At 54.7% G+C, this 24241-nt stretch overlaps 3 protein-coding genes across 6 annotated transcripts; 2 read left to right on the top strand and 1 right to left on the bottom strand.

Annotated features, from left to right (window-relative positions):
• Positions 1-353: 353 nt before the first annotated feature.
• On the top strand, positions 354-2198 carry LOC118632683 (olfactory receptor 6B1-like). Its single transcript, XM_036265915.1, has 2 exons — positions 354-360; positions 1228-2198. Exons 1-2 carry the CDS (start codon positions 354-356, stop codon positions 2196-2198), a joined length of 978 nt encoding a protein of 325 aa, XP_036121808.1.
• A 6586-nt stretch (positions 2199-8784) lies between these two features.
• On the top strand, positions 8785-9183 carry SPRN (shadow of prion protein). Its single transcript, XM_036264594.1, has one exon. It carries the CDS (start codon positions 8785-8787, stop codon positions 9181-9183), a length of 399 nt encoding a protein of 132 aa, XP_036120487.1.
• Positions 9184-11800: 2617 nt separating this feature from the next.
• MTG1 (mitochondrial ribosome associated GTPase 1) lies at positions 11801-24112 on the bottom strand. Of its 4 annotated transcripts, none has more exons than XM_036265670.1 (11): positions 23978-24112; positions 22819-22883; positions 20416-20520; positions 18303-18383; positions 17768-17824; positions 17404-17494; positions 16052-16113; positions 15433-15529; positions 15157-15238; positions 12691-12803; positions 11801-12231 (listed from the first exon to the last, which is right to left on the bottom strand). In XM_036265670.1, the coding sequence occupies exons 1-11, from the start codon at positions 24087-24089 to the stop codon at positions 12071-12073; spliced, it is 1026 nt and encodes a 341-aa protein (XP_036121563.1). In that variant the 5' UTR covers positions 24090-24112; the 3' UTR covers positions 11801-12070. The 4 variants fall into 4 exon arrangements, with proteins under 4 accessions (XP_036121563.1, XP_036121567.1, XP_036121566.1 ...); XM_036265673.1 differs by having other exon boundaries at positions 12199-12231; positions 12713-12803; XM_036265674.1 differs by lacking the exon at positions 22819-22883 and having other exon boundaries at positions 20416-20487; positions 23978-24100.
• Between the last annotated feature and the right edge of the window lie 129 nt (positions 24113-24241).

Here is a 24241-nt window from a genome sequence, read left to right as displayed (position 1 = left end):
TCCCGGGTGAGCCCGGAGCCCGTGGACGCAACCGAGAATTACGCTTGTCCAAGGGAATCTCCCTCCGCCTTCAGCTTGGCCCCCGCGGGGCTCCAACACCCCACAGAGAGGGCGGAGAAGGACCCCGAGGCTCCAGTCGCTCCGGGAGCGGCGGGAAAGCGCAGCCGCTCCCCAGGCCTGCCTGTCCTCAGACACCGGCTCCAGGATGTCCTGGCACAGGAGTCCCACACTGTGTGGCCCCCTGAGGGACTCTGAGTGGACCTCTTCCACCCGACCCCAAACGCCACTTTGCTGCTGAGAAAACAACGTATAAATACTACTTAACCTGGCCAAGGCCCTGTCCACTTGGGGACATGGAAGGTGAGGATGAGCCTCCCAGCTCTGCAAATCCCCTGGAGGTGTCGCTCAGCCTGGAGGGCCAGAGGACCACCCGGTGGAAGTGGCGTCCTTCCCCGGGGTGGAGGTTCCTGGGCAGACAGCAGCGTGAAAGTGCAGTCCCCTGGGTGTCGACATGGATGAGGGCAGGGAGGTTTTCTGGGCAAAATGGATCTTCCCTATGCTGAATGTGTGACCACCTGGGGAAGGGATGTGTGTGTGCACCTGGTGGTGTGTGTGTGTGCACCTGTTGTGTGCACAGTGCACCTGGGTGCATGCAGGGGGGATGCACACACACACCTGGCCATTTACCTGTGTGTTGGGCAGGGAAGAGTATGCACCTGAGAGTGTCTAAGTGAGTGTGCAAGTTACAGGCATGTATCTGCACATACTGGTGGGTGCAAGGTTCAAGGCCCCTTTGCCAGGTGTTAGCTCTGGGTAACTGCATGTTGGACTGAGGGGGGGGGGGCTTTTAAGTACTGCAGCACTTTGAGATCCCTTCAAGAAGAGGTTACATGCCCAGCCGGTGTGGCTCAGTGGTTGAGCATCAAGCCATGAACCAAGAGGTTGCCAGTTTGATTCCCAGTCAGGGCACATGCCCAGGTTGTGGGCTCAATCCCCAGTGAGGGGGCATGCAGGAGGCAGCCAATTGATACACTCCCTCATCAATGTTTCTATCTCTCTCTCCCTCTCCCTTCCTCTCTCTAAAATCAATAAAGGAAAAAAAAATTATTTTTTAAAGAGAAGAGGTTACAGGACACCCACACAGCTGTCATGACCCAGCCTTCTTGCTCAGGGAAGCAGAAGGTCTGGCCCAACACACATCACACCTGTATTTCCCCACCATTCCAGGGCGCTCAGAAGTGACCTCTCCACCGGAGAGGGCCGTGAGCAACTCTACCGAGACCCTGGTGACAGAGTTCATCCTGCTGGGCTTCCCGGAGCTGCACCACCTTCAAGGGCTGCTGTTCGGGTCATTCCTCACCATCTACGTGGTGACTGTCCTGGAGAACCTGGTCATCATTGTGACTGTCCGAGCCAGCTGTCAACTGCACACACCCATGTACTTCTTCCTGGCCAACCTGTCGGTTCTCGAGACCCTTTACACCTCAGTCACCGTCCCCAAGCTGCTGGCTGATCTCCTGGCCCAGGACGGGACAATCTCCTTCTCTGGGTGCCTCATCCAGCTATTCTTCTTCCTCTCACTTGCCTCCTCCGAGTGCTTCCTCCTGTCCACCATGGCCTGTGACCGGTACCTGGCCATCTGTCGCCCCCTGCACTACCCGGCCATCATGGACTCAAGGTTCTGCCTGCGCCTGGCCCTTGGTGCCTGGATGAGCGGCTTCCTGGCCTCCTTTGTGTCCATAGTGCTCATCTCGCACCTCAGGTTCTGTGGCCCCAACGTCCTCAACCACTTCTTCTGTGACATCTCACCCCTCCTGCAGCTGTCCTGCTCTGACATCACCCCCATCGAAACGCTGGACTTTTTGGCAGCCCTGTCTGTACTCCTGATCTCCCTGCTGGTGACCATGGTCTCCTACGCCCACATCCTGGACACGGTGCTGAGGATCCCAGGAGGGGCCGGCCGCCAGAAGGCCTTCTCCACCTGCGCCTCCCACCTGGTGGTGGTGACCATCTTCTACGCCACCACCATCTTCATGTATGCCCGGCCTCATGCTGTCAGCTCCTTCCACCTGAACAAGCTTGTGTCTGTGGTGTACACGATGGTGACGCCACTGCTCAACCCCATCATCTACTGCCTGCGGAACCGTGACATCAGGGAGGCCCTGACCAAACTCCTCTGGGCCCCCAGGCCTTCCTAAGCACCAGCTAGAGGAGGGAGAACTTCCAAATCTCTCTCCTCCCACCTGCTCACAGCCGCTGCCCCCCACCCTGCCCAGGCAGCTGGCCAGTTCCCTCTCCCCACCGCACCCTGAGACAGAGCGACCAGAGCACAATGCCAGCCACAGAAACGCCAACCTCTACAGGGAGCATCAGCACCTGAGCAGGGGACAGCTCCTCAGCCCAGAAAGAGCTCGGTGCCCAAGTCACAGGAAGATCCCCCTCCATCATCCTTCCTTGACCACCTGGGATCTGGCCAGCGTCTGAGGCAGCCAGCCCCTGTGCCCCTCTTGGCCCCTACACACCCCATACCTGAGCCCAGCCGGGTGGTGTTCTCAGACCCTGTGACCATCGGCCACATACTTGCCATCTTTCCCAGAAACGAGAATGTCATTTTGTTTTAAACTTGCTGGGCCTAGTGAATGTCCGTGCCTGGGTTTTCCGCCTTTCTTTCTGCTCTAGCACTTGGACAGAAAGTGGGCTAATCCAGCGTCTCCCGCTCCCTGGGCCACCGTGTGGTCGGGTGAAGGCCTCTCACTTGCTCACACTGACTGAAGCTCCGTGTACATGCTGAGTGTGTCTTCTTGGAGACATGCAGACATTGTCAGCAGTGTGTCACGCTGCTTTGTGGCAACAGTTTAAATTCATGAAAGTGACTTTGCACTGAAAACCTTCTCCTTGCTATTTTGCTTTATATATTTTGAGGTTATGTCATTAGGAGCGTGAATTTAGAATTGTTTTATCATCTTGGTAGCTTTAACCTTTCATCATTAAGTAGTGTTACTTTACCTCCAGTAATGCTTTTTGCCATAATCTGTAAGACTTATAGTCTACTTTGTCTGACATTAATATAGCTACATCAGAATCCTTTCCATTAGCATTTGTATGATGTACATTTTTATCTGCATCAAGTATTAATCTGTTGCCTCTTAGCCTCTAAACTTCTATGGTCAGCTCTGTAATGCTGGGCTGAATTCCACAAACTGTGTTCTTGTTTTGCCAGCTGCTACCTGTCCCTGTTGGTAAGTCAGCTCTTGGTCTTATTTTCACTCTTTTTAGGTAATTGGGTTTCCCTCACTGCTGGAAGTGTTTTAGATTTTCTTGTGTTTGGTTTCCAGGGTCTGTTTCCTTTGTATTTGTCACACTTGGAGTCTGCAATGCCTCTGGGATTCATGACTTGCCTCCGCTCATCAGTTTTTGAAAATGATCAGCCTCGGTCTTTCTCTCCTTCCAGCATGGGCGGAGGCAAACAGCAGTGTGCAGTGTGCCCTGGGCAGTGTGCAACATACCCTCGGGGTACAAGGTGTACCCTCAGGGTGTGCAGTGAGGTCTGGGGAGGTGTGCAGCATGCCCTCAGGGTGTGCAACATGCCCTCGGGGTGTGCGGTGTACCCTGGGTGGTGTGCAGTGTGTGGTGTGCCCTGGGCGGTGTGTGGTGTGTGGTGTGCCCTGGGGGGGAGTGTGGTGTGCCCTGGGCAGCGTGTGGTGTGCTCTCAGGGTGTGCAGTGAGCTCTGGGGTGGTGTGCAGTGTGCCCTGGGCTGTGTGAAGTGTGTGGTGTGCCTTGGGCGGTGTGCAGTGTGCAGTGCACCCTGGGCAGTGTGCAGTGCACCTCAGGGTGTGCAGCGTGCCCTCGGGGTGTGCAATGCACGCTGGGCAGTGTGCAGTGTGCCTCGGGGTGTGCAGCTGGCTGTGTTCTCTTTTTTCCTCTGTGCTTTCTCCTGAGCTTCCAGGTTGCTGATTCTCTCTGGCCAAAGCTAATGTGTGTTTTTAAGTGTATCTTTTTCAGTTCTAAAATTTCTATTTGGTGTTTCTTAGTTTCCTACTCTCTATCAAAATTCTCAGTCTTGTTTGCTTCCTGTAGATGTGTGCGGTCCCCACATGAGTCTGTTCCCTTATTCACGTGTTCTGATCTCTGTTCCTTGACAAGACTGGCTTGTCTTCTTACCGCGGCTTTCTAATCTCTGATGGGCGCGTCCCTCTGCTTTGGTCTTCTCCACGCTTAGTCACATCAGACCTTCGTTTCCCCACATGGACGTTAGAAACCCTTCAGTTCTGTATTAGTCTGTGCAAACTGCCATAACAAGTACCACGGACTGGGCGGCTGTAACCCCAGAAATCCATTTGCTCTCAATTCTGAGGCTGGAAGTCTGAGACAAGGTGTGAGCAGGGTGAGTTGCTTCTGAGGCCTCTCTCCTTGGCGTGCCGACGACCACCTTCTCCCTGTGTCCTCACATGGTTGTCCCTGTGTGTCTGTGTCCTCATCTCCTCTTCTTATAAGGGCACCAGTCAGACTGGAGTGGAGCCCACCCTGGTGATCTGGCTTTACCTTATCCACCTCCGTAAAGACCCGACTCCAAATACAGCCACATCCTGGGGTGCTGGCGTCAGGACTCCAATGTATATGACCTGGGCGGTGGAGGAGGGAGACACAATTCAGCCTGTAAAGGTGAAAGGGTCCCTCTAAAAAGTCTGCTGAGATTCTTATTGGAATTTCACTGAATTTATGAATTAATTGTGGGGAATGGTCACCATCACAGTCTGAAGGTGTGCTGTCCCATCTATGCCTCTGTTTATACCTATCTCTTACATTCTGTCATGAATGGTTTATCTTTGCCATAGAGATCCTTTGCCTTGTGGATGGTTATAGTATGGGTTGCTACTATGAATGGCATCTTTACTTTATATTTTCTAGCTGTTTCTTGTTCTGGTAAAGAAACTTTATTTTATCAAGTCTAGGATACACAAGTCACAGAATAGCCAGGTAGCAATTGTAAATGAACAGGGACAAGAGGTCAGGCAGTTGGCTGTGCAGGGGCCATGAGCCAGCCTATGTGCTGGGGACCCATCTTGCACCCCATCTGCTCAGCCTGCATATTCAGCCACTTGGCTCAAGTCCACAATCCACATAGGGAAAGAAATGGTGAGCACACATAGCCCCTCTTTTTAGGGGAGATAAAGCTCTCCCAGAATACACTGTGCTGAAGGTTTTCTTGGCTCTGCCTGGTCTGTGACCTCCCCCGCTGTGGGTTGGGGACAGCAGTGCCCAACGTCAGCTGCACCGTCAACACCATTTCCTTCTTGTCTGCAGCTCTGCCAATTCCTGGTGACACTACGATGATGAGAGCAGGTGACCTGCTCGGGGTAATAATTTTAAGGGAATACATTGAATTCAGTTCTACTATTGGTTTTTGTTTTTTGCAATCATGCTTTCTCAAAGGTTCTTCCTTAGTCTCGATTCCTTTTTCACAGCATCCTGTTCTTATATAAATATAACCTCTCCCTCAGTCTTTCTGAGTCTATGAATTGGGGTATTCTTTTAATGTCTGTTTAAGTTTTCCTTCGATTCCTCAAATTTGTTGATCCATTTCTCCCTCCTTTTCTCTTTCTTTCTTTCTTTCTTTCTTTCTTTCTTTCTTTCTTTCTTTCTTTCTTTCTTTCTTTCTTTCTTTCCCAATCCTCACCTGCTGATATTTTTCTATTTATCTTCAGATAGAGTGGGAGGAAAGGACAGAGAGGGCAAGAGAGAGAGAAACACGATGTGAGAGGGACACATCGACAAGTTGCCTCCTGCATGACCCCGACCAGGGCCGGGGACAAACCACAACAGAGGTATGTGCCCTTGACCAGAATGGAACCCGCTTGGTCCGCATGCTGATTCTCTAACTGCTGAGCCAAACTGGCCGGGGCATTTCTATTTCTTTACCTTAGTCTTTTTCTGTCTCGTGGCAGTTTTCTGTGAATGTCTGATCATGGCTGCCTGGCATTCCCTGGGTTTGGCAAGAAACCCACCACTGGGCTGCAGAGCCTCCTAATTAAAAGTGACAGAAAGCCCATGTCTAAATAAGGTCTAAGAGGTCAGCTCTGGCACGGTCTGATCCAGGAGCTCAAAATGGTGAGGACCCCCCTCCCATTTCCTCTTGGTCCTGCCCATCCTTCTGGCTCTGTCCCACGTGTGCCAACGCCACACTCAGCCTCATGTCTCAGAGTCACAGGGAGGACATGGTTTCTCTCCCTGCATGGGAAGAACCGCATGGCATGTCACAGCAGGCGCCATGGGCTCTGTTCCTGCCGCAATTTTCCCAAGCAGCCCTCCACCCACCTTCAGGCCAGAAACTGATGAAAACCTCCGAAGGGCCCCTCTGTTTTCCTTGTTAATTTTTTTTTTGCATTTATCTTCAGATAGAGTGAGAGGGAGAGAGGGAGGAAGAGAAAGAAACATGGATGTGAGAGAGACACATCGAGTGGTTGCCACCCACACAACCCCAACCAGGGCTGGGGACAAACTGCAACTGAGGTAGCGCCCTTAGCGGGAACCGAACCCGGGACTCTGATCCACAGGCCCACGCTCTAACCACTGAGCCAAACCGGCCAGGGCCCTTGTTAATTTCTTTGCTGTGATTTCCATCAGGTCTCGGGAGAGGGGAACTCGGGGGACCTGGGGCCAGCAAACCTCTTTTTCACAGCACTTACTTGCCAGGGTTTCAAGAAACCTCGTTGTCCCACCTCACCCAGAAAGGCTGATACAAGGAGCATCCTCACCAGTTCTTAACAATAGTTATAATTTAAAAGAATAAGTTTGGTTTTTATTCCCATGATGTTTTCTTCTAAATTGTCCAGACAGTTATTATAGGTGAATATTGATTCATCTGTTGAGCAAATATTTGCTGGGCACTCCCACGTGGGGCTAAGTTCTGGACAAACGGGGGTCACCGAGTAGTCCCTGCTCTCAAGACCAAGTGCCCTTAGCTGAGAGCTCACCTGCTGGCTGACTCTGGGTTACAGCAGGGGTGTCTGGCAGGAGACACTGCTGGCCCAGCTGGCATCTGAAACTGAGAGGAAGTGAGGTTGCCTCGGAGCTCTTGTGAAGCGGGGTCTAAGCCTTTGGGATCATAGGATCTGATGGAGCAGAGAGATGCTAGACACATAAACAAGGTGTGCAGCTGCCGAGGTCCCACACCCACTCCTAAAGCTCCCAGCAGAATGGCTGGGACGGAGACCTACTGTCCAAGGTGAGAGGTGAAGAGGGTCCAGAGGCCAGACAGCATCATTTCAGGAAGTGGTCCCTGGGTCCAACCAGGGAGCGACTGGGGAAGCCTGTTGGCGTAGGCAGTCAGGTTACAGGTGACCTTGCCATGAAGAGGCCACCCCAAGAGATCTAACCAATACCCACTGCAGGTGGAGGAGGGGGCCATATCGGAGACCTGGGCCTGCTGTCCTGGCACCGTGGCCACTGTTGGGCCTTGGACGCCAGGACCTGGGGCTCAGGGTGCCATAGCATTCTGTGGTTTGTGTGTGGGGGACATCCACCTGGGACGGGGGGAAGATGAGGAATGGGGGGAGGAGGGGTGTGCAGGAGGGGGATGAAGTGAGGCAGATGTGGGCACGGAGCACGGCGGGGATGGAGATGGAGACCTGGGGGGAATGCGGAATTGATGGGGGCTGCTGAGGGAGGTGCGGTAGGTGGGGAGGAGGACGGGGTGCAGCGAGGACGGGGTGCTGGGAAAGGGGAGGGGATGCGCGCTCCTGGAGCCTGCCTTTATCCCCTCCCTTCCTGTCTCCCAAGGGACGAGCCTCCGGGTCTGCCCGCCCCAATCCTCGGGTGGAGATCTCGCTCAGGATCCAGGCTCCACCGCTCCGCGTCTGGGCGAAGGATCTCCCCCCAGTCCGCGTCTTTCCTCTCGGCCGCAGCCCCTGGAGCGGCCACCCCAGCCCGCGGTTCCGATCGAGGCCGGCAGAGGGTAAGGGTGTGTGGGCGCCGCAGGGCCAGGGAAGGAGGCGCCACGGGGGGACCCGCGGGCCCAGGAGGAGAGTCGAGCCGCCGCCCAGATCGCTGCGCCAGGAAACCGGGCCTGCCTCTTGCCTGGGTCCCGGTCCCGGTCCCGGTCCCGGCTGTGGGGACAGGTGGTCCCGGAAGGGTGGAGCGCGGGGCCGGGGTTGGGGGGAGGGGACCACCCCCTAGATCCCGGCCTGAGGGGGCGGAGCCTGCCCCGCGTCACCAGCCGCGTGTTCCTCCCGGTTCTGGCCCGCGACGGTTGCACGCAGTGGGAAGTGTCCGGGAGAGCCAGGCAGAGGCACATGGGGGCCTTTCTCCAGACCCCGATCTGGGTCCTTGGGGGCCCTTGGTCCTTGAGACTGCAGCCTCCCAACACAACCCCACCCCAGCGCGGGCCTGGGCGGGTCATTCCAGAGCAGCTCAGAATATGGAGCCCCCTCCCGGCCCCTCCACCCCACCGCAGGGTGCACACTACCCCCCAGCTTTACCCCCACTCCCCTCCTGGGCACAAAATAACTCCCAGGTGCTGAACTCTCCCCCCCCCCCCTTCCCAGTTACTGAACAAGACGTGCCCCCCCTCCCCAGGCCTGAGTCCCCAATCCTCAGGCCTGAGTCCCCAATCCTCGGGCATTCAAAACCCTCATTCCTGTTCACCCCAGCCCTTAGGGGGCAGGCCTCTAAAAGGTGGAGTCCCTGACTACAGGCCCTGGGCCCCGTCCCCAGGCGCAGAGCCTGCTGGTCCTCAGAAGCTGAGGTCCTCTCCTCTGTCTTCCCACAGGTTTTGCCCCACAGAGATGAACTGGATGGCAGCGACGTGCTGGGCTTTGCTGCTAGCCGCCACCTTCCTTTGCGACAGCGGCGAGACCAAGGGTGGCCGGGGAGGGGCTCGCGGCAGCGCCCGTGGAGGGCTGCGCGGGGGCGCACGTGGGGTCCCCAGGGTGCGCATAAAGCCAGCACCCCGATACTCGGGCTCCTCTTCTCTGCGCATGGCGGGGGCAGCGTCCGCAGGCTGGAGGAGGGCCCCGGAGCCCTGGGAGAGAGGCCTAGACGACGAGGACACTGCATCCGGCGGCAACAGGACCGGCGTCTACAGCTACCGCGCCTGGACGTCAGACGCAAGGCCACTGTGCAGTCTGCGCCTCTGCCTGCTGCTTGGCGGCGCCCTCAGCGTCCTGGGGCTCCTGCAGCCCTAGCCACGGCAGGGCCCTGCGACAAATCGGCCCCCGTCGCGCCCTCCCTGAAGGCCGCAGCCCATGGAGCCCCAGAGCCCAGCGGCTGCCTGGGTGATTCTTGCCACTGCCAGCAGGAGCTGCACCCTCTCCTACTTGTGAGCCAGGTGCCACCTCTTCACCACCCTGCCCAAGTCCCTCTAGAGCCTACCCACTCCCACCCCACCAGGAGCTCCAGGATGTCCCACCCACCATTTATAGGTGAGGGGCCTTCCCGCCAGAAAGGCAGGTGCCCGTGGCTCCTGCACCATCCTGGCCAGCTGCCTACCATCTCTCTCCAGAGCTGCCTCAGACCAGTGCCAAGGCCAGGATGTCCAGTCCACTCCATCTCCTCCGAACCCGCCCTGGACACCTGACAGGTGCAGACAGTGCTGACCTCCAGGCAGAGAGGCACACGCAGGGGACTGTGGTGGCTTCCCCTCCAGAAGCTGCCGGAGTGGGCCAAAGGAACTGAGGATTTGGTGGGGAGAAGTTTTGCTCACAAGCTGAAGCCTGGAGAATATGAGGTGCTGACCCTGTCTGTGGATGTCAGAGCCCAGGCATGCCCAGTCCTGGCTCTGCGGATGGTTCCCAAGAGAACCCCCCTGCCCGCTGGGGCTGCCCTGCCCTCAGGCCCTTGGCCGTGTGCCCCTCTACACAGACGCTCTGTGAGACCCACTGCCAGGGACTCCCTTGGAGCCAGTGCCCTGACATGAAACAAGTCACTACATTCTTCTTGGGACCTACGTTGGAAAAACATTGTTTAAACTTCAAGAGCTCTCTATTCCCTTTGAACTTCAGGTTCACATTCCAGGCCCAGAGCCCTGGCCTGTGCTCAGGGGCTGCAACTGCCCTTCCCACTGAAGAGCCCTCCCTGACCCAGCTGGCTGTTCGGGCACAGGTGGCAGGCGGCAGCAACCTCCGCGGGCAGCGCCCCCTCGGAAGGTGAGGCTGTGGTGCAAATGGAGGAGGCTGGGAGCTCTAGGGAAGCCCACATCTGGAGGAAGGCAGACATGGCTGGGCCCAGCACGTACACCGGACACAGGAGCCTTGCTCGTAGAAGGAAGCACCCAGAAGGTGGAGCTCCTCCAACAGCATCTCGGGGTGTCCAAACACCCCAGGTGTTCTGAGAGCAGGACTGATGCCAAGGAACTTCTAAGGAAACACAGGGTTTGCCTGTGGCACCAACAGCCCTACGTATAAGGGTGACCCTTAGCCCCTTGGGCACACAAGCTCAGCCCCGGGGGCCTCAGCTCTCCACATCCTCCAGCTCTCCCACCACCGCATCCCAAGGCAGGACAGCTTCCTAGGCCTGGGTCCTCGGGACTTCACCCTCCCAGTGCTCAGCAGGAGACTCCCAGAATGTGCCCTCGCCCCTGGACCACGGGGCCTCTGGACTGTGACAGCAGGGCGGAGACCAGTCCCTCGTAGGGAGCCCGTCACCTCTGCTCTCCACAGCTGGCTCTGGTGGGGCAGGCAGGGGCATCTCCAGGCTTTTGACAGGACTCCAGACCGAGTGTTTTTCTCCAAAAACAGGGCGCTAAACAGCAGGATGAAGCCTCAGTGGCCTCCTGTGTCCACACTGCCAGTATTCTCGGGGTGCAGCAAGCCCAGATGCTCCTCTGTCCATTCCGGACCAAGCTCGATGCTACCAAAGACCATGGCCAAGCCCTGCCTGGGGCCTCAGAGACAGTGTGACTGTCCTGCTACTTTATGCGCAGGGGACAGGAAAGTCGTCTTGCACAGGGAGACCTGTGAAAACAGCTCCTTCAGCTCCCGGGGCAAGCTGTTCTCCCCAAGGGCCTGGACACATGGGCCCAGCCCGGCTGCACTCAGATGACAGGCTCCGTGGGGCAGGGTGAGCCATCAGCCCGCTCTGGAGGTGAGGAGACGGCACTCAAGAGCTCATTTCATCCCCAACTCTGGGAGCACGCCTGGCGTCGGGAGTGGGCCCGAATCTTTGAACCTCACCCCACAGCTCAGGTTTCCGCAGGATGCAGAGGGTGCTCGGGTGTTTGTGAGGTGTGGGAAACCCACACGGGTAGTGGGACCTCAGGAAGGGAGGTCCTGGCAGCTCCAAGGTCAGGTCACCCCCAAACACAGAGCAGCTAAAGCTATTGACCAGAGAACCTGCCCCACCCCACCCCCCATCCTTCCTCTGCCCTTTCCTTGTCCCCAGGACCCCTTCAGGTGCAATGACAAATGCCAGGAGGTGCCTCTGGGAAGTGCCACTGTCCCATTAGCTAGGTGCTCAAAAGCTCTGGATCCCTGCTGACCACACCAGGGACCCTCCTGGCCAATACATGGTACCAAGGGGACAGGCCAGTCCTTGGGTTCTGCCACGAGTATTGGAACCTCCTGTTCACGTTTGTGTGCACATTCAGTAGTGTTGTGAAATAAACACTGTACTGGCAACGCCGCCTCCTCACTGCGGGACCCACGGCGCTGCGTCGGATGACACCACAGCCCTCGGCTGCTACCAACGCGTCTCCCACTTCTCCCGCGGACGGGGCCCTGACACAGGTGCCCAAGGTGCTGAGGGTGCACAGTGACTGGGCCAACAAGAGATGAGGCTTTCAGTTTAAAACATTTAAATGACAGATTATAGCTTCACTCCTTCCAGAGCAGGTCAGCTTCTCCGTACGAGAAGTGAGCACAAGGGAATGTCCTCGCCATTCAGGTCAGGCTCAGGGATGTCAGTGCCCTGACGCCCAGAACCCAGGCACGTCCCTGGAACCAGGAGCTGGCCTGGCTGTGGAGCAGCAGGGGTGCGGCCTCCTCCTGGGGCAGAGACCTTAGTGCACAGGGACCGGCACGGAGCTTCTGGAGAGGGAGCCCCGAGTGTCAAAACCCAGATGCGAAGGTCTGGACACTACACGTCCCTGGGGCCCAGGGCCAGGCAAGGGTCTGCCTGGGGGGAGCTCTGCAGGATGTCCCGGTCCAGCATCACGGGGCCCAGCAGCCCGCTGCGGAAGGTCCGGAGGAAGTCACGGGCTGCTGCGGGGTAGTTGGGCTGGATGACGTTCACGTTGCCTGGGGAAAGCAGGAGGGTCTGGTGAGGAAGGAGTCTCCACACAGGGTGGGCCCGGGACCCCACCTAGCCCTCCTTCAGGGACAGCGACCCTAAGGTGGGCATCTGTGGAGCCTGGACACCAGGGCCTCTCAGAAAGAAGGCAGAGCGACACACTCCTAAGGCTGGAGAGGAAGGGGTGGGCACAGAGGCTGGAGAGGAAGGGGTGGGCACAGAGGCTGGAGAGGAAGGGGTGGGCACAGAGGCTGGAGAGGAAGGGGTGGGCACAGAGGCTGGAGAGGAAGGGGTGGGCACAGAGGCTGGAGAGGAAGGGGTGGGCACAACGCACCCAGCACGCCCAGGCCTGCGGCATGGAGGCTGGACAAGAACCTTCACTCCCAGGACAGCCTCATGTCCCCACGATGTTCTCCCCTCAACAGCCAGGCCTGCTTCATGGCTGGTCCCCAAGCCCCACGCCTCACCTGTGCCTGTGAGCACCTTCACCTTCTGCGTCTTGCCCAGCCTCACGGCCACACGCTTCAGCACACTTGCCACGTCATCACAGGCCTCGCCCAGGCCATAGTGCTGCACGTACCTGCACAGAGCAACCGTAAGCCAGGACCCAGGGCCAGCCAGCGAGGTCACGTCCAGCTCCACAGTGACCCTTGTGGGTATGGGTGACTGATGTTAGTGCAGGTGACCAAGGTGTGGGTGACACTGCCATGAGTATGAGTGGCTGTGGTGTGGGCGTGGGGGCTGGACCTCATGAGGGCCCACAGTAGAGTTGCTGACATCTATCCTCCTGTGTGACCATGGCCAGCTCCCCAACTGGAGACCTTGGCTGCAAAACAATTGCTGTCCATGGACATCGTCCACCCCACCCTGAGCAGGTGCGTGGTCAGCGCAGCAGAGGAGGGATCAGCACATGAGAGGAGTCCCCAAGGCTGGAGGGCAGAGGCACAGACGGAGCCTAGGGACCCACGGGTGCCATGGGGGGGGGGTGGGCACCGCTCTGGACCCACAGGCTTGAAAGGACCACGCTGTTTCCAAACAACTGTCCCAGAACAAAGTCCATGGTTTTTACAACATAAAGATACCCATCACTAAAAAGGTAAAACTCAGAACGTTCACCATCCAGACAAAAATGAGCAGGCTCAGAGCAGAAAAACAGACCTGCCATGAGCAAATCAGTCAGACCTCGGATCAGCCGACAGACATCGAGCTGGTCACTAGGACCACAGCGCTTACACAGGGGAGACGCAGAAGCTATAAAACATGACCCCCATCGAACTTCGAGGTTAGCACTTGGAAGACGCTGGGAGGGGTTGACCGAGCCTCGCTGAGGGGGGACAGTCGAGCCAGCATGTGGTAACTACTGTCCCGAGGAGGCAGAACGACTCAGGAAAAACAGCGGCTGCAAATCACCATGTCTGACAAAAACCACAAAACCACAGACAGATCCAAGGGCTCAACGAGCTGAAGAAAAACACGCCAGACCCACTGCCTTAAGTGCTCAGGAGTGTGACCCAGAGAAAATCTTAACAATGGACGAACGTGACGGCAGACCTCTCATCAGAAACACAGGCTGGGGGCAGGGGGGCTCCACACACAGGGCCAACATCTTTCAGAAACAAAGCCCTCTTCAGACAACCAAAATCCGAAAGACTTCGTCGCAGCACCGCGGTGAGTGTTCACGGACATCCTCAGTCAGAAGTAATCCCAGCTGGCAGCCCGCATCCACGAGCAGAACAGCGACAGGCAAACAGCTCACTTATTTCTTACGCTTTAAATCTCTGTATAAACAAAGCGGTCACAGTGTACCTGGGGTTTACAAACTCCATAAAAGACACAGAGCAGTGGCCCAAAGGTCAGGATGAAAAATGAAAACAGACCCTAGTGAGACGTCCCACTGTATGTGGCGTGTCATCGACAGCACTCAGCAGGGTCTGTGAACTGCAAGGCACCTGCTCCCAACAAAATGGGATAAAAAACTGTCCAATTAATCAAAAGCCCAGCCAAAGAGAGACAGACAGAGACACAGAGGGAGTGGGCAAGAGAGGGAGGTGCATGGGGGTTAAAATAAGACACGAACTGCTCAAAGTCAAAGGTCCAGCACTGGTCGCGGTTGGAGAGGCTCTGTGAGTATCAGACAAGCAGCTGTCAGGGCAGAGAATGTTCTGAAGGGTAAACAGGTCACATCAATCACATAGGTGTCACCTGCGAAAGGTTTCTGCACCTGACAATGGAGCTTTAAAAATACACAAAGCAAAAGCTAACACAAAGCACAGAAAAACAGACAAACCCAGGCACGGTTATAGATTTCGGCACTCTCTCCCAATAACTGGTAATAAAAACAGAAAACCCACGTATAGAGATTTCAGTACCCTCTCCCAATAACTGGTAATAAAAATAGAACGCCAGCAAAGTAGAAATAAGGAAATAATAATGACCGAAGAGTAATAAAAATGAAATAAAAAAGAATGGAAGACAACAGACAAAGTCACAGAAACTAAACACTAGTTCTTTGGAGAAAACCAGTGAAACTGATAAACCTCTAGCCTGACTGATGCATGAAACGCCCACAGCTCCCAGCACACCCAGAGGCGAGAATAAACAACTGTGTCTGTACAACGGGTACTGCTCGCCGGTGACCAGGGAGGACCCGTGGACATGTTATACCACGAATGAGTATGAAACAATTGATATGCCATATGATCCATTCATAGGAAAATCCTAAAAAGGACGGAAAGCAGATGGTCCCTGGGGTGCGGGGTGGGGGCAAGAGGGATTACAAAGCAGCTGCACAGATGTATTCCTGTGTCAATCACATCCAACTATATACTCTGAACGACGTGTAGACTGTCATTTGTCTACAATACCCTAACGGTGCCACTTTTTTAACTGTCTGCATAGGAGGATGGGCCACCTGCCCTGTGTCCCACACTCACCCAAAGAGCTGGTGCCTGTTGAGGGTGTAGAGAAGGTAGTCGGCCAGGGTCTCCTCCCCAACCAGGTGATCCAACACGGTTCCTGGAAACAGGCAAGAGGGTGAGCGATACCCTCGGTCTCAGCCAGAGGCTGCAAGAAGGCCATGCCCAGACCTGACCACTTTGCCTGTCTGTAAAAGGGAGTGCTGAGGTTAGCATGGCCAGAGGGTTAAGTGTGGCACAACCCACAGGGCTAGGGCTGCACCGGACTGAAGATGGGCCCTGAGGGTGGCTCACCACACAGGGCCAGCTTCAGGCCCGTCTCCACGCTCTCGATCCGAGGAGCCAACACCCCAGGAGTGTCCAGCAGGAACATCAGCGGCCGCTCGCACACCTGCGGGCACAGAGGGCAGTTGGCTCACCGCTCAGGAAGTGTCGCGCGTCCCCTCCCACCAGGCCTTCTGTTGGACAGCCCCTCAAGCAGGATGTCCCCATGAACCTGCCCCGATGGGGTCGTTTGCACAAGCTCTTGGCTCCCCGCAGGAACCCACTCCCAGTTATCTGGAGATAAGAGCCAGAGCCCCACAGCCCCATCTTCTCTTCCCGGAAGGAAGAGAAGGCACAGGGACGCTGAACTGTGGTTGAGAGGAGTGCAGCTCGGCTCTGCCCTGACCACTGGGTGACCTTGGGCAGGTGACACGACTCCGCTGTGCCTCAGTTTGCTCATCTGTAAACAGGGACAGCGTGTCTTCCCCATAAGTCTGGTGTGAGGCCAGTGCAGTGCCTGGCAGGGGCGAGCACTCGCAGGGACGGAGACTGAGGGAAAGGACGGAGACAGGCACACCACCCTGCAAGCCCTCAGGAGGTGCCAGGTGTCTGTGTGTGGAGCTCTGGGCCCGGGAGCCGAGGTCCCTACCTGAATTCTGGACATCACAGCTCTAGTGATCCCAGGCTCGCCGCCCACCCTGGTGGCTTTTCCTGCAGGACAAACAGGGCTGTCAAATACACGTTCAACACGCCTGGCCTATCAGGCACCGCACACGCCATGAAGCACGTGGAAACCTGCGAAGGCCCAAATGAGCTTGCGTTCAGGGTTCAGCGCCAAACCAGCTCACGGCAATGGTTCGACCAGGTTCCAGCAGCGCCCCCCACTGCCTGGAAAGGTTCTCCAAGACCTGCTGCGGAAGAGGCAAGGACCTGCCTGTGAAGGTCAGACCCCAGCTGCTCTTTCAGCAGTCACCTCCTTCCCTCCTGAACGTGACCCTGCGCCCCTGAGCTGAGCCTGCACCCCGTGAATATGCCCCATGGCACCGCCGTCTGTGGGGCTGACCTGACTGAGGGTCCAGCCTGTGCTCTAAATACTGGCTGCTCTGGGGCCCAGTTCAGGGTTGTTCCAAGTAGACTCTGCACCCTCTGCCAATCAACTGGGGCGTAAGAGACATGCGTGTCCAGTGGCAGATGAATGGTGAGCAAATATGGCCCATCCACACAACACAATATTATTCAGCCGACAAAAAAATGAAGGTCTGACACCTGCCACAATATGGATGCACCTGGAGGACATTATGCTCAGTGACTTCGGCCAGAGAGGAACAAGTACTGTGTGATTCCACTCACAGGAAGTGCCACCTTCACTTCCCCGAGACAGGAAGGACATTCCAGATTCCCAGGGCCGGGAGAGGGGAGGGTTGGTTATTCAACTTAATGCCACCGATATTTTTAAAGCCACAATTAAAGCAAAATGAACTTTAAAAAGCAGGTGACTGTGACCACTCTCCCTAGAGCCCTGGCCGCGGCGCCCTTCGATCACGTCTCGGTGCAGTTCACAGCCTGTGGGGTGTGACGGGGAACAGTGTCAGTAAAGACCACACACCGACGTGAGGGCAACACCCATGCAGACATGGTTTAAATGTTCAAATACTTAAGAAAAAAGGGGACACTCCTGCCTGACATCAGACCCCATTGGCTGTGAAAAGCTTTGGGTACAATGGATCAAAAACTTATAAATAAATGAAAAGGCAAAATCACCAAAGTTTAGAAAAGTCCTCCACATATTAAACAGAGAACAAATTAAGTGTAAATGTCACCGGGAGAACTGTCTCACCGTGCAACCACACATCAGGCTGTTAACTGGGTCCTTTTGGTAGAAAGAGATAAGCCCGAGGACTGTGCCCGAGGACTTAAGGGCTGAGTTTTGCTCTCAGGACAAGAGCCGCTGCTTTGTAGGAAAGATGAGGACATCACATCAGCCAGCGTGACTAGCAATACCTTTCCTGAGGTGCTGTCTTCTGAGCGAGTTGATGAGTGAGGACTTGCCCACATTGGGGACACCAATCACCATGATGCAGAACTCCACATTCTGCAGAGGCAGAAGACTGGCCGTCAGGGGAACACCCAGACCCCCACCGGGAACTCCAATGGCCTATGCCAGGGGACTCAGGAGCCTCAGCCAGCTGAGGGGGAAGGGCACTGCTGAGGCCCTGCCCACCCTCACAGCCTCCACCCTTCCTGCAGCAGAGCACGGAGGTGAGAGGCTTATGTTCGTGCCAAGGGCTCAGTCTGCCCCACGGTGTTTAGCAAGTGAACCTTGGGCTCCTCCGCAGGAGGGACTGTCCCAGGGCACCCAACCCACCTCTCCTCGGTGGTAGCGGTAGCTGCTCCCAACCAATTCCGTGACCTTTGGGATGACCTGCAACACACAACCACACAGGTGCTTTAATGGGGAAACCAGCTTCTCCCTCGGTTTCTGCTGGTGGCATACTCGGGTTCTATCCACATCATAGATTTAGACTCACTTGGGGGGGGGGTGGAGACTACCTGTGCCCTGTCCTGTCCCGTCCCAGGAGGGTGATAACTCCTAACAAAAATGCATGTCAGCCAGTGAAATTCTCCAAACACAACTGGCAAAAATAAGGTCCTAGACGCTACAAAGGCTGTTCTTACTTCTAACCCAGAGCACAGCTGACAGCCTGACTCTGATCTTTCAGACCATCAGGTTATCCAGTCTCCTCTGCTCTGGGCACCAGGAGACAAGTGTGCCCCAGAAACCCCAGCAAATCTGTGGATTGCCTCCAAAACTCTGCTTCTTACGAAAGCATAGAACATTTTGTAGTGTTTCCTGAATGTCCTTCAGCAGAAGCATTTGAGTGAAAAAGAGAAAAGCCCACCTGCTTGATGTTTTCATCCTTGATACAGTTGGTAAAAATGACGTTTTTTAGGCCTTCTCCTTCCAAGTGTTGTATAATTTTCTGAAAGAGACATTTCTGTTTCAAACACTAAATAAAAATAGGGATGGTGTTACACACTAAAGTGCAAGGATCTGAGATGCCCAGGCATGCCCTTGGGCTCAGCCACTGCGGCCAGGGATGCAGGGAGGATCAGGCTCGTGTGGGGCAGACACAGGTGACGGCACCACAGCCGTAGGGACTGTGTGAGAGGACTTGAGTGTGGCCTGGCCCCACCAGTGGTCCAGAGCAGCCGGCTCCATGTGAGGACAGGAGGGAAGGGCCCTGGTCTCAGACACGGCCTGTCCTCTTGGGACTCCAGGACCTTCTTATAAAATGAAGCTAAACTAGGTTATTGTGAAGCCACATCCAGTACTGAAATATACGGGTTTGTCTTCGTTTAGTACTCTCTTCGCCCCTGTGTGTTCTGACAGCTTTCACACAGTGAACTCCACTTTAAGGTTTGAACCCAATCTGATTACAAAGTATATGGACTATTTCATTTATTTTAAATATGCTTTTATTGATTTTGAGAGAGAGGAAGGGAGAGGGAAAGAGAGACAGAAACATCAATGAGAAACACCAATCAGCTGCTTCCTGCACGCCCCCTACTGGGGATGGAGCTGGCAACCTGGGCATGTGCCCTGACAGGGAATGGAACCTGTGATCTCTTGGTGGATGGGCTTTTAAACTAAGGCTAATATGAGTTTATTGGTCTTAACATTAAGTGAAAACAGCATATAAGTCATATTTGTTAAAACCAGCATTGTACTGTTTGATCAGCTAACTGACCTAAACATGACTGATATTTAAATGAACAAAAAAGTCACACCAATTTATTTCAGTTGTCATAATAATGCAGATTAAGATACAAGCCAAAACAGATACATTTGAAGCCACACTTTGAAGTACATAAAATCACACGGTACCCCCCACACACACACTGCACAGAGGGCCACCACTGGGAGCCTCCCCCCACCCCCACCCTGATCTCCAAGCAGCAGCACCTACGACCACACACTCCTGCTGCCTCTCAACCAGGTGAAACACTGCTGTGTCCCTCCCGTGTTAGGTAACCTTAGAGTGCCCGGCACTCTACAAAAATTAGCTTCTAAGGGCAGAAGCAATCGCTGATAAGCCTCAAGTCTCACTGCTAAAGCCATGGAAAACCGTGAAGCCATGAGCCTTGCAGAGGACAGAATGAAGAGGTGGGTTCCTGGGCTGTGCAGTGGGTAGGAGCCAGGATGGGATTCTCAATGAACAAAGACCTCCTGTGGTTCAGCATGTGATGTTTCCCTGGAAACCTACAGTGGAGGCTGTGGCTGGGGTTTAACTCAAATGTACAAAAAACCTGAAATGCACTCTTGTTGCTGCAGTGAAAGGAAGATCTGCAGCTAGCAACTTGGAAACAAATGGAATTCAAAAGATTCTAACACGTACTCTGCAAAGGATCTGACGGCAGAGCACTAAAAGTGGAGATGCACATCCACAAATAGCATTCCAGAATCGCCATGTTTCTCTGCCTCTGGAACCCACGAGAAATGCCCTGCACCTGATCACCTGTGTTCCCCGGGCCTGCCTGGCTTTGGAGAAATCCATTCCCTACTCTGGGCCTCCCCCACCTTCCAGATCACACAGCAGGCAGAAGGCAACCTGCAGGCCAGGCGCGGGGATGTTAGAGGCAGTGGAGTTGGTGGAGTTCCCTTGAGGGGAAGGCAGCAACCACAGACCTCCAGGCAAGCGCTGTCCAGGCCTGTGGCCAACAGCCTCATTCAGCCACTGAAATCTTAACTAATTAAAATGAAATAATGTGAAAGTCAATTCTAAAGCCACAGGAGCCACATTCCTAGTCCTGAGTCACATGTGGGCAGTGGGCTCTAGCAGCACATTCTGGCAACTCCCCTGGGAATGATTTGGACCACAAAGTAAACATCGGAGGAAGCGTGCAAAGGGTGGAGTGCCAAAGTGAGCCGCCTGGTGAGCAAACTCGGTCTGTCTCAGCACTGACTATGGGAGCCGAGCAAGCCCGGTGCCGACGTGGCGACAGGGACTTCACCTGCTGCTCCTTCAGATCCGCCAAGTCCATCTTGTTGAGGATGAGCAAGTGAGGCTTAATCCCCAGGGTTTCCTGAAACAGAGGATTGCGGCCTGAAAGTGGGATGTGGCAAAATTAAGGCAAAAATTCTTCAGAGCTTTCACTAGCCAATTAACATATTTTGTCCTGTTGCCCAGACGCACCACCTCAGAGAGAAACTTTTAGAAGGAACTGACACTGAGTCTCAGGGGCAGCGCACACCCAGCCGCACGTTCCTGGAGCTGTGACACCAACCCCTGTGCTGCCCTCCCCTATAGCCACAGAGCCACTGACACTACCAGCAGAGGAGAGGCGACAGGCAGGGCAGTGGCTCTCACGTAGCTTCTCAAACAGGAATGATGGTGATAAAAACAAAAGCTCAGTGGGAGGTTTTGTAACCAGACCGGTGTTTGGTTGTCAAGGTATGCAAGTTCAAAATGAATGATCTGATCACTCAAAAAACTGCCACCCATGAAGTCCTAATAAGCGCATCTCAAAATACCACTGCCATCACTGATGACCACAGAGGACACAGGGTCCCCTCCACGAAGACCGTCACTGAAGGTTCTGCCTCTTTACTACAATCGCCAGACCCTTCTTCTACCTGTGGGACACAGGCAGGACAGGAGGCCTTTATGTTTATCCCTGGGCACTCAGTCCCTTCCTGGTGCTTCATCTCTGACCCAGTCTGGTGTGCCCCGGGTCTAGACACCCAATCAGTCACTGTGTCCTCACCCACACAACAAAGAGACTTCTCATAAACCACATTCTTCCCTCAGAGGTTAACCAACTTCTTGCCACACCCTAGATAAGAAGGCAGTGCTGGAGACCAAAGGAGATGTCTTCCCGTCACAGTGTACTGATTAATAACTACAGGTTTTATTATAATTAAACATACAATTGCCAGTAAACACTTCTGACCAGCATGAGATATTGTATGAACTGATGTTTACCTACAATAAAGAAACTCCATTGATACCCAGGTATTACAGAAGTTCCAACAAGCCTTTGAAATGCTGAAAACGGTCCCCTGTCCTCCAATCTAGAGATGGTAATAACTCTCAAACCAAACCCTTCATCATATAAGTAGAATCTAAATGTAGCTCAAACAGAAAAAACACAGGGTCTGAAAAGTAAACTCGTTAGTAAACAAGATCATCACATCTTGCTGATTTGTGCCCCAGGCACAGGTGGAAATCAGGGTGTCATATCCTACCTAGAGCACCCTAGGCAGAGGCCTGAAACAGATTATGCTACCTATGTATCAATGGGGAATTTCAGAAAGCACAGGGCCTGACCCTACAGCAGGGATTCTGATTAACTGGTCTGGAAAGGAGCCCAGTCTAGTACTTTTTAAGAGCCTCCTGGGGGAATTCTAATGTGTAAGGAGGGATGGGAACCACTGCTTTAAATGCCAGTAACTGACAGATGAGCTTACTGGCCACTGTGGTGGCTGACTGGACCAGAGCAGGGACGTGGATGGAAACAAGGTAAGAAACCAGGAATGCTTCCTGTAGCCTTGAGCACTGCTTGATTCATGAAGAAGGGTGTTCCCTGCACCACTACAATTCTGCACCCAATTCCGATGTGGGAGGGAGGGGAGTCCCCACACTACAAGCAGTTCTCCAACACCAGCTGGGTGACCCACAGTTTAACTCAATTTTTATACCATCTACCTGGAAATGGCATCACACCCCACAGGTTAAGGGCTCAGTCCCACAAGACTGTGTCCCCAACCCCCCTTCAGACTCCAGTCACAAGTCCAGATTGTCACCTGTGCTTCTGACCGACTTGCTGTAAATTGGAGATTCCAATGTACCTCCTTAGAGTCAATTAATTTGCTAGAGTGGCTCACAGAACTCAGAGAAACATTTCACTCACTAGATTACTGGTTTACTGTAAAAGGATATATACATTCAGGACAAATAGATGCAAGAGATGCACAAGACGGAGGTCTGGGGAAGGGACACAGAACTTCCATGTCTTCTCTGGGAGCACCACTCTCCCCAAATCTCCATGTGTTCACCAACCCAGAAGCTCTCTGAACCCTGTCTTCTCCCAGTTTTACGGCAGCTTCATTACAAACAGGTAAGACTGATGAAATCATTGGCCACTGGAGAGCAATTCAACCTCCAGCCCCATCCCCTCTTGGAAGTTAGGGGGTCGAACTGAAAGTTCCATCCCTCGGTATCAGGTGGGTTTCCTGGCACCAGCCCCATCCAGAGGGGCTTTTCAAAAGTCACTTCGTTAACATAACAAAAGACTCCTTTATCTCTCCTATGCGTAGGAAATTCCAAGGGTTTTAGGGGCTCCATGCCAGGAATGAGAACAAAGGCCAAATATGTATTTATTATAAATTCCAATATCACAACCAGCAAAGGATATCCGGGCATCATGGACCTCGATGATACAGTCCACCAGCTTCAGGCTGCTCTGCATCTTCTTCAGCCCTGGAAAACACAACACCTAAGGCAAGGGGTCCATGGCCCTGCAAGAGCGCTAGAACATTTAAGCTGACACACCACCACAATCACCATAAAAAGAATGTATCTGAGCGATATGCTCCAAGTAATGAGAACTGATAACCATCTGCTGGGTCTCTCCAAGTTCAACACCAGGGCCCTGGGTAAGGGGCAGCCAGACTTTTGTCTCCACCACCTGACACTTTGGTGATTCAGGGTGGAGGATTCAACCTCCATGGGTCTTGGTCTGGGTTATAAAATAGATATAGCCAAATAACCAACTCCTTCTTGAGCCCTGATACTGTGTGTGGAGATGCTGCTGCTGTAAGAACCGACCTGAGCCACTCACCCTGGACGTCTCCACTCACACCGCACCCGACTCACCCCTAACTAGGAACACACAGTAAAAGTAACAAAGCACTGTCCTCACAGTGTTCCGCCCAGTGATGGTGACAACCACCGCTCAGCCTCCCCACACACAGCCAGCCCTGTCACTACCGCACGACTTCAAACATCTCACCTCGCCCCTTGGTCCCCCGCGCCCCCCGCGCGTGCCCCCCTGGAACACGCGCACAGCATTGGGCAGGAGCCTGGCCTGGCGAGCACTGGGTCACTATGTAGGGTGAATCTGAGGGACTCCGAGGGCTGGATCAGGAAGGACAGTGGCAACCACGATATGGACGAAGGCTGGGCTGGTCCTAGACGTCTCTTAGGGCCAAATGTTGACAGATAAACACTAAGAAACTCCCAGAGAGGTTTAGGCAGAGACAAGAAGTGACTCTACGCTTTAAGGTGCTGCAGTGAAAACACTGGGAAAGTACTTCACTACCCCTAGTTCCTTTAGTCCTCCAACAGTTTGCAGGAATATTGCTTCTTTTTGAAAACAGATGTGAAAACCGAGGCTTCGGGACTAAAGTGGCAGAAAGGCCGTGCTAGGAATCAGGGATCAGGTCATCCCGGGTCATCCCGGTTGCCGCATCCCCGACGCGCTCGCGGGTGACCTGAGAGTTGCTGGGCGCCGGGAACTCCGCGCCCTCCCGCTGCCCCCTGCTCTCTCCTGCCCTGTCCCGCCCGGACCTCACCTTTGGCCATGTGGCCCGGGAACCAGCGCGCCACATCGCGACCGCCCAAGGGAAAGCTCTCCCGCCAAGCTGCCCGGGCAGCGCTGCACAGCGCCAGTGGAATCAGCTTCATGGCGCCGCGTACTCGCGCGCCGCGCAGCGGGACCGCTCCGTCTACGGACCTCTCCGCTGGGCCAGTAACCCCGGCCAAAGGTTCCGGCACTCCAATGTTCCGCCGCGGCCCGCGCATGTGCAAAAAGTTGCCTCCAACGGCGGGTGGAGTCC

The sequence above is a fragment of the Molossus molossus genome, unplaced genomic scaffold, assembly GCF_014108415.1.
Source record: "Molossus molossus isolate mMolMol1 unplaced genomic scaffold, mMolMol1.p scaffold_m16_p_17, whole genome shotgun sequence".
Classification (NCBI taxonomy): domain Eukaryota; kingdom Metazoa; phylum Chordata; class Mammalia; order Chiroptera; family Molossidae; genus Molossus; species Molossus molossus.
Note: the sequence above shows the minus strand (reverse complement) of the source record. Positions and strands in the feature narration are given on the sequence as shown.